The following is a 14,791-nucleotide window of genomic DNA, read 5'->3' as shown; positions in this document are numbered from 1 at the left end:
TTTTGTCCCACAGGTTCTAGTGATGCCGCTTCATGTGCCTCCATAGAGCCGTGATGTCTATATTTGTGTTAGAACTCCAGTGACTTATTTAGAGCCTGCAGATCTTGCACACGGCTGTGGCTTTCTCTGCCCACAGTGTGCGGTGACTGAAAGGAGGAATCATCCAGTCCCCAAAGTCACTCTTTGTCCTCAATAATAAAGTGTCTACCACGAGCCGCATAGCCAGTGTTGCTACTGTTGTTTGCACTACTACCCACATTCTGAATCTTGGATGTGTCTTTCACTTTGCAGTCTTCCTCTTACCAGACATTTTAATATGAGGCCTATAAAACAAGTCACGGGTTTGTTACACAGAATATTAATTATACAGTACTAACAAAGGTGCAACTGTTTTTAGTGCAAGAGGTGTGATTAAGATTCCCTCCCTTTCTACAAACACATTGCACACTGGTATTGACAATTGTCAATGTGGTTTTTGCCGTAAAATGTGTTTGAATTACACGGTATGTTGCAGTAATGTAAAAAAGTTCCAGAACACAGAAGAGGTGCCATTGCTTTTTTTCCCTTTCTTCAAAAACAAACCTGGATCTCCAAGACTGGGTACTCTCTACTAGTCGTGGCGGTGCTTCTGCTTCTAAGTCTTTCAAATGTGCAACAAAGAAGAAACAACTAGGCGGCGCTCACCAAAAAGTGGATGTTCTTTATTCCAGATGCCATAAACATTCACCGATACAGGCATGGGGCGGACAAACAAACAGTGCAGGCAAGTATTATGGTCACTGAAAATGTGTTTGAACTACAATTAATGTGAAAGCGAAAGCTACATTTACCAGATAATAAAATTGGTAAGTGCTTTACTTTTGCATCAGATACATTCAAGATTTTTTTTCTCCCTAGAATACTTCTTTAGCGTGTCCTATATTGTCCAAAAGTTTCTTTTTACAAAGTCATTGATGACATTTTATGAAGTCTATTTGTCCACAGTGTCTTCATTATTATGGAGTTAGACACACACTGACCTCAGCTAAATATCAATTTAATTGGATGCAATTCTAGGAAATATCATTGTCCCGTTCCCATTTCTTCAGGTCAGTTCCTTGTGGGAGAATTCTCTATTACATCTTCTCACATAATTCTCACGTTGGATTGATGGTGCTCTGAAGCCATGGTAAAACAGATATGTGCAAGGTTCCAGATTTCTGTTCCTAGTCCATCAGGATTTAACAGTTCATGTAAAAAACTATGACTGCGTCTGAAGTAAAGGAGTTTTTCAGAGTAGAAAGGACTAAAATTACATGAAAGGGAACAGGGGTCACAACGTTAAAGGGTTTGTTCCAAGTTACTAACTTATCCCCTATCCATAGGATACGGGACAAGCATCTGATAGTTGAGGGTCTGACCACTGGGACCCCCACCAAACACGGCATGTTTGCTTCTGCTCTCTGTCCCTTCAGAACCGATATCTTGTATAGTAACGGAGATTCCTTGTCTATACAGGTGGCATCGTCAATGGACTTGGCCTGTTTTGCCATATCAAGCTGCTCTTGTAAAACTTCAAAGGCACTCACAATGTCTCCTCTCACTGCTGATTTCAGCTAATGCACCTTTTAATTCCCCAGTTTAGTTTTTTTAACTGCATCTCCTCTTCTGAGGATTTAATGATCTGATTTTCTAAAGACTCTTTATCTTTTCTAACTTGAGAGTTTTCCTGAATAGATTTTTGGAATTCATTTTCTAGCTCATGTATTTTGTCCTTCATTGCCAGGCATGCAGCATGGAGACCTGCCACGGCCATTCCCTTTTGTTTGGATTTATTTATTTATTTTTGATGTCAACAAGGTATCATCAAAAGTTCTTGGACAGAAGTTCATGGATTTTCTTTTGTTTTAATGTCACAAGCAAAGTCTAAAAACTTTTGTGCTTTTTGATATCGGCTCTCCAGTCCTGAGGCTGTAGCCATTATTGTTCCTTACACTTGCACTTAATCAAAATTCTCAATTGTGGTTTAAGTGTGCGATGCAGTATATCCTGCCCAGTTAGTTGGCTAGCTCTTAAAGGTTTTCCTAATATACACCGATGAGCAAAACAGGAAAAACATTTTGAACTTTTGACTTTCAGGCTCCATATCTTTATCTGCCATCCACTACAGCTTCTAACGTGATACTCCCATCATTTTATAGACAGTCGTCTTGGCCATCTCATACATAAATTGGACTTGCAGCTATTTAGCATATGATTAGTTCTGCAGATTCTTCCCATGTAACTGCATTGTTACTGTTTTGCTCCTAAAATTCTAACTTTTAATCTTTATTATTTTGTAAATCCACCTTTGGCTTTCAACGCTGCCTGAATACTTCTGGGCATGCTCTCGATCAGATTCAAGCATGTCTTCACCGAAACCTGTCACCAACTACACGTTCCCAATGTTGGTGCATATTGGTCGACTCACTTGGGTACGAATACAGATTTTTCTTAAACTCTACCCACAAGTGTTCAATTGACATCCACCTCTTGGCTTTGGAATGGATGGATGAACTTCAATTTGTATTCTTCCAGCTGTTATGGTAATTTTATTGGCCGGGATATCACTATTGAGGAGATGGATGATGCTGTTTCTTGGGAAATCTTCATGGCGGCTCCTGGATTCCAACCAGTGACCTTTCGTTTGGGAATCAACCTAATAAGACACTGAGCTATTAGGGAATGTGAGGACAGGTTGTAATTTGTAGTCTACAAGAAGAAGAAGATTGTTCCACCACCAGGAGCAAAACAGTAACAATGCAGAGAAGAATCTGCAGAACTAATCATATGATAAATAGCTGCAAGTCCAATGTATGTATGAGATAGCCAAGATGATTGTCTATAAAATGATGGGAGTCTCACATTTACAGCTGTAGTGGATGGTGAGATATGGGGCCTGAAAGTCAAAAGCTGTGCTTGTCAGTGTATGGTTGTGTGTAGGAACTTGAAAGGTTTCTTTCCTTTTATATTGTATATCCTGCCCCTTATGTTCGGTACCTTCTAAGGATTCTTCTAATATACAATATTCATAGACTTATTGCACCCTGACCTCTGGTCGCATGGAGCAGGCCTTCATTCCTAGCCTTCACCTAAAGCTTATCCCCTGTAAAAATGAGGTGTTATTAAGTGGATACTCAATTTCTGCCGTCCCTTCGTAGTCGCCAAACTGTTACCCTAAACTATATAGATGTCTGTATTCATATGCCAATTACACATGGATACCTACAGCTATATCTGGATGTTAAAGATTGAGGACCGCATCAATTAGCTCCAGTCAACAACTTTATTAGTCATGACATCCAAAAGTCTTAGATCACACAGTAAATGAATATAAATAAACATTGCAATAATCCCAACATGAAATAAACTAAATTAAAACATAGAATCCATATAAATATACATGTGTACAATACTATGATGGTAGCTACCGTCCAGCAGTCTGTTCTTACACAGCCGTGTGATGTTCCTTCTCCTCCTGTTCTTGCTTCTTCTTACTATATTTTTCTCCTCACTGGACTCTATACACATTTTAGCCATTGACTATAATGTGACCTGCTCTGATTGCTCATATCATGGACACTTCTATATTTGTAATAGAGTGTGTTTGTAAGGACAGGTTGGAGTATGCCCTCGTTCTTTACTGACATTTATGACTTGTCCCCGAACTACCCCTCAACAAATCTGATATGGTTTCTTGGGGTATTACACCAAGGAACTGGTTTGGTGGGTGATAATGATCAGTTCCTGACACGTCCACTTCCATACCTGGGATACACAAACACAACCACAGTATTGTCACTGTATAGATTTATATCTAAATCCCCAATACAATAAACAACTGTCCATATATCTCATCGTAACCCCTTATTTCTACCATTTACCCCCATTTATATACATTATTATTGGAATAGTTGATATGGTCTATATTAATTTCGGTGTCATAGGACTCAGACATATCCCCACTCCACGCCAGTATTTCCTGCCTGACATTCCTCCTGGGTGTGGTGGACATGCTCAGCCAAACCAGTTGTATCTAAGTAGGGTGAAGAGTGGACTATTAATACCAGCACATTGATATAACTTTATGCTAACAGTTTACTACTATGAATAAAAGGGATAAGCAATTATACTCCATTGTATGTTTGGTACCAGTGGACAGTTCTTTTGTCCCACAGGTTCTAGTGATGCCGCTTCATGTGCCTCCATAGAGCCGTGATGTCTATATTTGTGTTAGAACTCCAGTGACTTATTTAGAGCCTGCAGATCTTGCACACGGCTGTGGCTTTCTCTGCCCACAGTGTGCGGTGACTGAAAGGAGGAATCATCCAGTCCCCAAAGTCACTCTTTGTCCTCAATAATAAAGTGTCTACCACGAGCCGCATAGCCAGTGTTGCTACTGTTGTTTGCACTACTACCCACATTCTGAATCTTGGATGTGTCTTTCACTTTGCAGTCTTCCTCTTACCAGACATTTTAATATGAGGCCTATAAAACAAGTCACGGGTTTGTTACACAGAATATTAATTATACAGTACTAACAAAGGTGCAACTGTTTTTAGTGCAAGAGGTGTGATTAAGATTCCCTCCCTTTCTACAAACACATTGCACACTGGTATTGACAATTGTCAATGTGGTTTTTGCCGTAAAATGTGTTTGAATTACACGGTATGTTGCAGTAATGTAAAAAAGTTCCAGAACACAGAAGAGGTGCCATTGCTTTTTTTCCCTTTCTTCAAAAACAAACCTGGATCTCCAAGACTGGGTACTCTCTACTAGTCGTGGCGGTGCTTCTGCTTCTAAGTCTTTCAAATGTGCAACAAAGAAGAAACAACTAGGCGGCGCTCACCAAAAAGTGGATGTTCTTTATTCCAGATGCCATAAACATTCACCGATACAGGCATGGGGCGGACAAACAAACAGTGCAGGCAAGTATTATGGTCACTGAAAATGTGTTTGAACTACAATTAATGTGAAAGCGAAAGCTACATTTACCAGATAATAAAATTGGTAAGTGCTTTACTTTTGCATCAGATACATTCAAGATTTTTTTTCTCCCTAGAATACTTCTTTAGCGTGTCCTATATTGTCCAAAAGTTTCTTTTTACAAAGTCATTGATGACATTTTATGAAGTCTATTTGTCCACAGTGTCTTCATTATTATCGAGTTAGACACACACTGACCTCAGCTAAATATCAATTTAATTGGATGCAATTCTAGGAAATATCATTGTCCCGTTCCCATTTCTTCAGGTCAGTTCCTTGTGGGAGAATTCTCTATTACATCTTCTCACATAATTCTCACGTTGGATTGATGGTGCTCTGAAGCCATGGTAAAACAGATATGTGCAAGGTTCCAGATTTCTGTTCCTAGTCCATCAGGATTTAACAGTTCATGTAAAAAACTATGACTGCGTCTGAAGTAAAGGAGTTTTTCAGAGTAGAAAGGACTAAAATTACATGAAAGGGAACAGGGGTCACAACGTTAAAGGGTTTGTTCCAAGTTACTAACTTATCCCCTATCCATAGGATACGGGACAAGCATCTGATAGTTGAGGGTCTGACCACTGGGACCCCCACCAAACACAAGAATGTGGGTCCTGTTCCCTGAAGGAATGGAGCAGCAGGCTGAGTATGTGTACTGCTGCCCCCTTCATTCTGTGTTACCGCCGTAGACAGGTAAGCAATGTATGGAGCCATCACCAGCAGTCCCATGGACAATGCTTATGACTGGATGATCATATCTTATCCTGGACAGTAATAACAACCTTCAGAAAATGGTTGTTTAAATCATGTTTTTTTTATCTTTAACATGTTTTAAATAATTGTTGACGATGTTATTTTTCCATGTCAATATCTATATTTAAACAAAAACCATAAATTTATGCAGTTTGCGCACTGGCCACTAAGAATTATTGGTGCCGCTTTACTGCAGTTATCTGCTTATCTATACACAGAAGTGATATCATTACAGGCTTGGTTAGAATGACAGATAAGACAGGATCCTCCATTCACAATAGGCGATTGTCAGAGCTTACGTATTCCCTCCCTGTACAATGACCTCTGCACAGGTCACAGAGCACTCCTAAAAGACTCTCCCACACAAGTCAGTGAGGTCCCCTTCTGACCATTGTGTCTATGGCACATGGGGCTGCTGTTAGCCAGTTTTCTCAATGCTTTCTAAATGCTAAGAACAGCTCAGGCAAGATGTCCACCCCATAATAAGGTTCAGGAAACAGAAGAAATAAATCTGCAATCAGAAAGTAAAAACAGATTAGAAAAAAATAAAAAAGATGTGTCGCTATCTGGTTTTAACTGGTGGAAAAATCTTTGGTGACACATTTACTTTAAGGCTCCTTTGTTCATTCAAGAAATGGTTCAAAGTCAATCGTTCACATGGTCCTGAAATAAACCCTGGATATTCCCCATACTGCAGTTTTTGGTTCCAGGGACAGTTTTCGAAGAGGATTCCAGCCATTATAATAACCATCACTGGGACCTTGTCCAGGATCTCTGTGTTAAGTTAGGTTTTCTGTACTGTAGGTCTACGATGGACCTCCACACCCACCACTTGACTACAATCTGAGAATTAAAATGTCTTCTATGTGTGAACGCTCTGATGTCTCACAAGATGTGTTTTCTGAGTAAAACATTTCCCACATTCGTTACATGAAAATGGCTTCTCCCCCGTGTGAGTTCGTAGATGCTTCTGAAGATTCGGTTTGAGGGTAAAACACCTCCCACATTCAAGACACGAAAATGGCTTCTCCCCTGTGTGAATTCTCTGATGTTTCACCAGGCACGATTTCTGGGTAAAACACTTACCACATTCAGCACATGAATATGGCTTCTCCCCTATGTGAAATTGTAGATGTTTCAGGACTTTGGATTTCTGACTGTAACACTTTCCACATTCTGAACATGCATATGGCTTCTCTCCTGTGTGACTTCTCTGATGTTCAACAAGATGCGATTTAAAGTTAAAGCATTTCCCACATTCTGAACATGGAAACGCTTTCTCCACTCTAGGTCCTCTTCTTTTCCTGCCAGTCTGCGATTGGTTATTTTCTATATCATGGCCGCGGGAGCCTCTCGTACGGTCTTCACCTGGAAAAAGAAATCCCAAGTAAAATAATATGCAGGGCATATCAAAATACAGTTAACAAAGCAAGATGTCATTTTCCTAGTTACGCACAAAAGCATCAGATAAAGCAATGTGCCAATAATATGAAGTTATATAGACATAGTCTGTATTTTGGGGAGATGCCTCCCTTTGGTCAGGATTCTCTCGGTCTCAGTCTTTGCTGATGTTATTTGTCTGTTATTATACATCCCACTATTACCCCCTCTGCAGACATTGTCCATCTCTCCTCCTGCCCGTCTATTGCTGCTTCTCTTTATCATCCCCGTCACTTCTACCAATTACCAAATCTAATTCACCATCTTCATCCCTACAAACCTCACTGCAGCTCGGCTCCTCCAGACATTTACTAACAACCCCATTATAGAAGAACTTCCAGGGACCCGGTAAGAAAAAGTCACCCTTACGACATTATAAGACATGCCTCACCTTGGGGTGCCTATATGACGGCCATGCCGGATTTTTTTAATTATGTCAATAATCTTTCCCTTAATATAATCATTTCACTACGGCAGCCGAGCACTGAAAACAGCACTTCCAGGGCTGGAACAGCTCCCCCTAGTGGCAACTGGGGAGCTATACGCTACCTGTGGCAGGGCTTCATAGGAATATAGCAACTCCATTTCCCCATAATAAAAAATAAAATCCTAGGCATCGCCACGTCCCAAAACACCCATACTACTAAAAATTATTTACCCCACAAAAATTTTTTTGCTGGTTTACCATTTTTTCATCATTTCACCTCCCGCCAAAAATTGAATGAAAAGGGATTCGAGTCATACACGCCACAAAATGATACCAATCAAATGTAAAGACTGCTCCACAGGAGTCCCCACACAGCTCAGAGTCAGACTATGGCTACATACACACGACCGTTGTGTGTTTTGCGGTCCGCAAATCGCATATTCGCAAAACACGGATGGCGTCCGTGTGCGTTCCGCAATTTGCGGAACGGCACGGACAGCCTTTAACCCCTAATGACCCAGGACGAGAATGCTTGTCCTCAAACGACGGCACTTAGCGCTCGAGGACGAGCGCTCTCGTCCTGCAGTCATTCCTCCCTCCGCGTGCGGTCCCCCCGGTCAGCAGCAGAGATCCGCCGGATCCCTGCTGCATCCACCAGCATCGGCGATAACGCCGATGCCGGAGGATTAACCCCTCATATGCCGCGGTCAGCGCTGACCGCGGCATATGGGAGGTTTGCGCTCCCTCACCTCATGCATCGGGTCCCCGCTCTGCTGTGGCGGGGACTCGATCGTTGCCATGGCAGCCCCAAGCCTTGGGGCCTGTCATGTACGGAAGCCTAAGAGGCCCAGCCCCCAGGCTGGGTCTCCTAGGCAACTGTTAGCGTCTTACAGTGTAAGACACTAACAGTACAATACAGATGTATTGTGCTGTATTGAAACAAGGATCAGACCCTGTAATGTTGAAGTCCCAAAGTGGGACAAAAAAAAAAGTAAAAAAAAAAAAAAGTTAAGAAAATTTAAGTTTTACAAAAAAAATGTAAGTTTCAAGTAAAAAAAAAAAAAGCGCCTTTTCCAAAAAAAAAGTTAAAAAATAATTGTAAAAAAAAAAAATTGGGAAAAGACATATAGACATATTAGGTATCGTTGCGTCCGTATCGACCAGCTCTATAGAAATATCACATGACCTAACCCCTCAGATGAAGACGGTAAAAAATAAAAACTGTGCTAAATAAACAATTTTTTTGTCACCTTACATCACAAAAAGTACAACAGCAAGCGATCAAAAAGGCGTACGCCCACCAAAATAGTACCAATCTAACCGTCACCTCATCCCTCAAAAAATTAGCCCCTACTTAAGACAATCGCCCAAAAAATAAAAAATAAATATGGCTCAGAATATGGAGACACTAAAACATCATTTTATTTGTTTTAAAAAAGCTGTTATTGTGTAAAACTTACATAAATAAAAAAAAAAGTATACATATTAGGTATCGCCGCGTCCGTATCGACCAGCTCTATAAAAATATCACATGACTTAACCCCTCAGGTGAACACCATAAAAAATAAAAACTGTGCTAAATAAACCATTTTTGGTCACCTTACATCACAAAAAGTGTAATAGCAAGCGATCAAAAAGTCATATGCACCCCAAAATAGTGCCAATCAAACCGTCATCTCATCCCGCAAAAATCATACCCTACCCAAGATAAACGCCCAAAAACTGAAAAAACTATGGCTCTCAGAATATGGAGACACTAAAACATGATTTTTTTTTTTGTTTCAAAACTGATATTATTGTGTAAAACTTACATAAATAAAAAAAAGTATACATATTAGGTATCGCCGCGTCCGTATCGACCGGCTCTATAGAAATATCACATGACCTAACCTCTCAGATGAACACCGTAAAAGAATAAAAATAAAAATGGTGTAAAAAAAGCAATTTTTTTTCATCTTACGTCACAAAAAGTGTAATAGCAAGCGATCAAAAAGTCATATGCACCCCAAAATAGTGCCAATCAAACCGTCATCTCATCCCGCAAAAAAGGAGACCCTACCTAAGATAATCGCCCAAAAACTGAAAAAAACTATGGCTCTCAGACTATGGAGACACTAAAACATGATTTTCGGTATCGCCGCGTCCGTGACTACCTGCTCTATAAAAATACCACATGATCTAACCTGTCAGATGAATGTTGTAAATAACAAAAAAAAAAAAACGTCCCCAAAAAATAAAATGTCATTCCCAAAATGATCCTAACATGAAGAAGACATATGGGAAATGTAAAGTAATAACTATTTTTTGAGGTATATGTATTATAGAAGTAGAGAAATTGAAACTTGGATATTTGCAAATTTTTCAAAATTTTTGGCAAATTTGGTATTTTTTTAATAAATAAAAATGAATTTTTTTACTCCATTTTACCAGTGTCATGAAGTACAATATGTGACGAAAAAACTATCTCAGAATGGCCTGGATAAGTCAAAGCATTTTAAAGTTATCACCACATAAAGTGACACTGGTCAGTTTTGCAAAAAATGGCCTGGTCCTGAAGGTGAAAATGAGCCCGGTTAATATAACTGCCTATTCTTGTCTGCAAAACACGGACAAGAATAGGACAGGTTATTTTTTTTTGCGGACCACGGAACGGAGCAACGGATGCGGACAGCACACAGAGTGCTGTCCGCATCTTTTGCGGCCCCATTGAAGAGAACGGGTCTGCATCCAAGCCGCCAAAACTGCCGCTCGGATGCGGACCAAAACAATGGGCGTGTGCATGAGGCCTACAGCCAATACATTTTATTTATTTTTTTAAGTAATAAAACACAAGAAAAGCTATATAAATGTGTTATCACTGAAACCGTACTGACCCGGAGAAGGAAGGGCATGGGTCAGTTTTATCTCATAGGGAACGTTGTAAAAACAAAACCCATAAAAGTGACTTTTTCCCAATTCCATCCAATTTGGAATTTTTTTCCAGCTTCCCACTACATTGTGTGCAATACAAAATGGTGCCATTAGAAAAATACAACTTGTCCCGCAAAAAAAAAGCCCATGATTTATGAAAGGCTCTTACCAGTCGCTGTCACTGATGTGGGGTTCTCCAGGCCACTCGTCCTTCCACTTCCATCACTTTCCTGCAAGGATCACACATGAAGGACATGAGAAACACGAAAAATACTTTTTGTGATGACCTTTGAAAACCTGCTCAGCATATTTACTGAATTTTTTAAATATTTGTACAGATACATAACTTCTCCTCACCCCCCCCCCTTACGCAGTTCTGGTGCCCGGAACTGAACTGCATATCCTAGTTGAGGCTCCACTAATGATTTGCTAAGCAGTAAGATAAGGTCCATAACTTCTACATGCAGGGTCGTATCTAGTATGAGGCTAGTTGAGCATCGTGCCTCAGGTGGTGGCCGACCTGCCTCTGAGGGGGACAGCCAGCTCAAGAAGCTCCCATCCTTGCCATTCAGCCTCATAGCATTCAGGGCTGTGGTGTGCATCGCATGTATATATGTTGGCACTACAGGGGGTGGGGTGGGGAGAGAAAGAAGTCATCAAAGTGGTCTGGGCCAAATGAAGAATAAGAAAGAGAACATCTACATCAGAAAAGACATCACTGGATGTAAGAGGTATGTGGCGCTGTATTATCCTGTATGCTTTGTAGCAGTGTATGTAATGTCCATCAACATATGTCTTTAACATTAGGGAAGGGGATGGATTGAGAATTTGGCAAGAAGGGGGATGCCATTTCAATTTTCTCCTCAGGCAAATGCTATAGTCAGCTCTGAGTACATAAGTGTATTCTGCTCCCCTTAGAAGCAGCTGATTGGCATTGTGCTGTCATTTAGTCCATAATTTACATCTACACTGCAGAACTTTACATTTATCCATAATGAATATCAATGGCCGAGTGGATGTCCAAACAGGTGGAAGTTTAACACAATCTACTATAAAAACCAGAAACCACTTGTGGCCACGACCGACCACAGTCATCATCACATATAGCGTCCACTCCTCTGCTGCTGGAGAAGAGGAGTAGAAAGCTTCATTACATTAATCTATTGAGGATCTACAGGAATCTCAGCTTCAAATACCTGATGATCCACTGGGACATTTGGCTTCTCCTCTGGACACTCTTGGGAATGTAGAGGACTGGGACATCTCTCTGGTGGATTTCTCTGACTGGATCCATCTATAGGAAATATACACAGAGACTGAATACATTGTCTATATGTGAATATCAGATGAGGGGCAACACTAGGTGACCCCAAAACCTGGTCTCTCCTCTATTATCAGGAAGGTCTCCTTTTACCCTGTGATGTGAGGGGCTGGTGATTCTCCATCATGACGTCCGTGTACAGATCCTTGTGTTCTTCTAAATACTCCCACTCCTCGATGGAGAAATAGACAGCGACATCCTCACACCTTATAGGAACCTGACAACACAATGATAGAGTCATTACCAGACACCTCCTTGGTGTTATTGTATAATGTCCCAGCATTCCCAACAGTGCTCACCTCTCCGGTCAGCAGGTCAGTGATCCTGTTGGTAAGTTCTAGGATCTTCTGCTCATGTATCAGTGAATGAGGTGGAGGCTCGGTGATGAGGCTCTGGGTCATGCTCCATGCTCCTGACACACGGGCTGTCACAAACTTACCAGACAACTTCTTCACTACTGTGTAATCCTGTGTATGAGGAGACACCTATCACTACACAGATTCTAAGAGGTCTTCACCTTTCCAGACATTTACCTGGTTTATTACTAGAGATAAGAGTGATGTCAAGTGAGACTCTCACCTCTCCAGTTATCAAGGAGATGATCTCTCGGGCGAGGTCTAATATCCTTGTAGCCATGTGGCTTCCGTCCTTGTACAAATCCTTATGTCCTTCTAAATACTCCCACTCCTCCTTGGAGAAATAGACAGCAACATCCTGACACCTTATAGGAACCTGACAACACAAGGATACAATCATTACCAGACACCTCCCTTGGCGTTATTGTACAATATCCCAGCATTCCCAGGAGCGCTCACCTCTCCAGTCAGCAGGTCAGTGATCCTGTTGGTAAGTTCTAGGATCTTCTGCTCATGTATCAGTGAATGAGGTGGAGGCTCGGTGATGAGGCTCTGGGTCCTGCTCCGTCCTCCTGACGCACGAGGTGTCACACACTCATCAGACGACTTCTTCATTACTGTGTAATCCTGTGTATGAGGAGACGCCGATCACTACAGAGATTCTGAGAAGCCTCCACCTTTCCAGACATTTACCTGGTTTATTACTAGAGGTAAGAGTGATGTCATGTGAGACTCTCACCTCTCCAGTTATCAAAGAGTTGATCTCCAGGGCGAGGTCTATTATCACTGCAGCCATGTGGTTTCGGTCCTTCTCCATCCTTGGTTGGTCACTGATGGAAAAATCCTGTGAGTTTTGTACCTATAGACCCAGAGGAAAAACAAAGAGGAATCAGAGCAAAATAAATACATCAATCACATTTGGAAGAACATCTAAAATGAAGTATAGTGTCTCACTAATGAGAACAGACTATTCATAGCCTACAATGTAAGTGACATATGTACCGGGCTACTGATCATGGAGTGTTATCTCAATTCCTTCTCCACTGCTTCTGTACATGTAAGGCAGAAGTCATGTCTTTAAAGATAGTGCCCAGTGGCGTAGGGATCGCCATAGCAACCATAGCAGTGGCTATGGGGCCCTACGCCACTGGGGGCCCGTCCTGGCCGCCTTCTGTTGATTTTTTATTTACACACACACACACTACACACAGGCAGCCAGGCCCGAGCCGCGGACCGCCCGCCCACTACACTAGACTAGTGTAGTGGGCGGGGTGTGGGCGGTCCGCGGGTCGGGCCTGGCTGGGGAGAAGGAGTCAGGACTGGAGCAGGGCGCACGCAGGGCCAGGCAGACACAGAGGCTGGGGACAGGGAGGCTCCAGTCAGGCCACTGAGTAATTCAGAAGATCCGATGGTATATTCTAACTCCCAGGCGTTCCCATGGTGACGGGAACGCTTGCCTGGGGGTTAGAATATACCATCGGATCTGAGTTTTCACGCTCTCAGTGAGATCGTGAAAACTCAAATCCGATGGTATATTCTAACCCCCCAGGCGTTCCCATGGTGACATGGCCACGCCGCTCACAGGAGTACATTTATAAACTAATCAGTAACTTTAACTTTAATCATTGACATTGCTGATCTCTTTACTTGGATACCTTACTCTGTCTTAGCTCCGGTAACAGCAGGCAGTGCGAGCGTGCGGCGCTCACTCACTGACATCACGCGCCTGCTCCTCCCACTAGGCGGCGCAGGCGCGTGATGTCAGTGAGTGAGCGCCGCCCGCCCGCACTGCCTGCTGTTACCGGAGCTAAGACAGAGTAAGGTATCCAATCTAAGTAAAGAGATCAGCAATGATTAAAGTTAAAGTTACTGATTAGTTTATAAATGTACTCTGTGAGCGTCGGGGAGGGGGATCTGTGGCTGTTACTGTTTAGGGGAGGGGGATCTGTGGATGGGACTGTTTAGGGGGGATCTGTGGATGGCACCATTTAGGGGAGGGGGATCTGTGGATGGCACTATTTAGGGGAGGGGGATCTGTGGATGGCACCGTTTAGGGGAGGGGGATCTGTGGATGGCACCGTTTAGGGGAGGGGGATCTGTGGATGGCACTATTTAGGGGAGAGGGATCTGTGGATGGTACTATTTAGGGGAGGGGGATCTGTGGATGGCACTGTTTAGGGGAGGGGGATCTGTGGATGGCACTATTTAGGGGAGGGGGATCTGTGGATGGCACTGTTTAGGGGGGATCTGTGGATGGCACTATTTAGGGGAGGGGGATCTGTGGATGGCACTATTTAGGGGAGGGGGATCTGTGGATGGCACTATTTAGGGGAGGGGGATCTGTGGATGGCACTATTTAGGGGAGGGGGATCTGTGGATGGCACTATTTAGGGGAGGGGTATCTGTGGATAGCACTGTTTAGGGGAGGGGGATCTGTGGATGGCACTGTTTAGGGGAGAGGGATCTGTGGATGGCACTATTTAGGGGAGGGGGATCTGGGGATGGTACTATTTAGGGGAGGGGGATCTGTGGATGGCACTGTTTAGGGGAGGAGGATCTGTGGATGGCACATAGGAAGGG

General features: G+C 42.5%; 3 protein-coding genes across 3 annotated transcripts in view; 1 reads left to right on the top strand and 2 right to left on the bottom strand.

Annotated features, from left to right (window-relative positions):
• Positions 1-14,791, top strand: part of LOC120996578 — a 625,207-nt gene that overhangs the window by 166,541 nt on the left and 443,875 nt on the right. The gene's annotated exons all lie outside the window — the stretch shown is intronic.
• LOC120996580 (zinc finger protein interacting with ribonucleoprotein K-like) overlaps positions 1-14,791 on the bottom strand; it is a 655,167-nt gene that overhangs the window by 316,004 nt on the left and 324,372 nt on the right. The gene's annotated exons all lie outside the window — the stretch shown is intronic.
• LOC120996583 (oocyte zinc finger protein XlCOF6.1-like) overlaps positions 6,047-14,791 on the bottom strand; it is a 166,979-nt gene continuing 158,234 nt past the window's right edge. Inside the window, exon 8 of the mRNA XM_040426608.1 lies at positions 6,047-7,125. Within this exon, the coding sequence (XP_040282542.1) occupies positions 6,620-7,125 (506 nt within the window). The 3' untranslated portion in view covers positions 6,047-6,619. The remainder of the gene's footprint in view (positions 7,126-14,791) is intronic.

Source organism: Bufo bufo, chromosome 3 (assembly GCF_905171765.1).
Source record: "Bufo bufo chromosome 3, aBufBuf1.1, whole genome shotgun sequence".
Taxonomy (NCBI): domain Eukaryota; kingdom Metazoa; phylum Chordata; class Amphibia; order Anura; family Bufonidae; genus Bufo; species Bufo bufo.
Note: the sequence above shows the minus strand (reverse complement) of the source record. Positions and strands in the feature narration are given on the sequence as shown.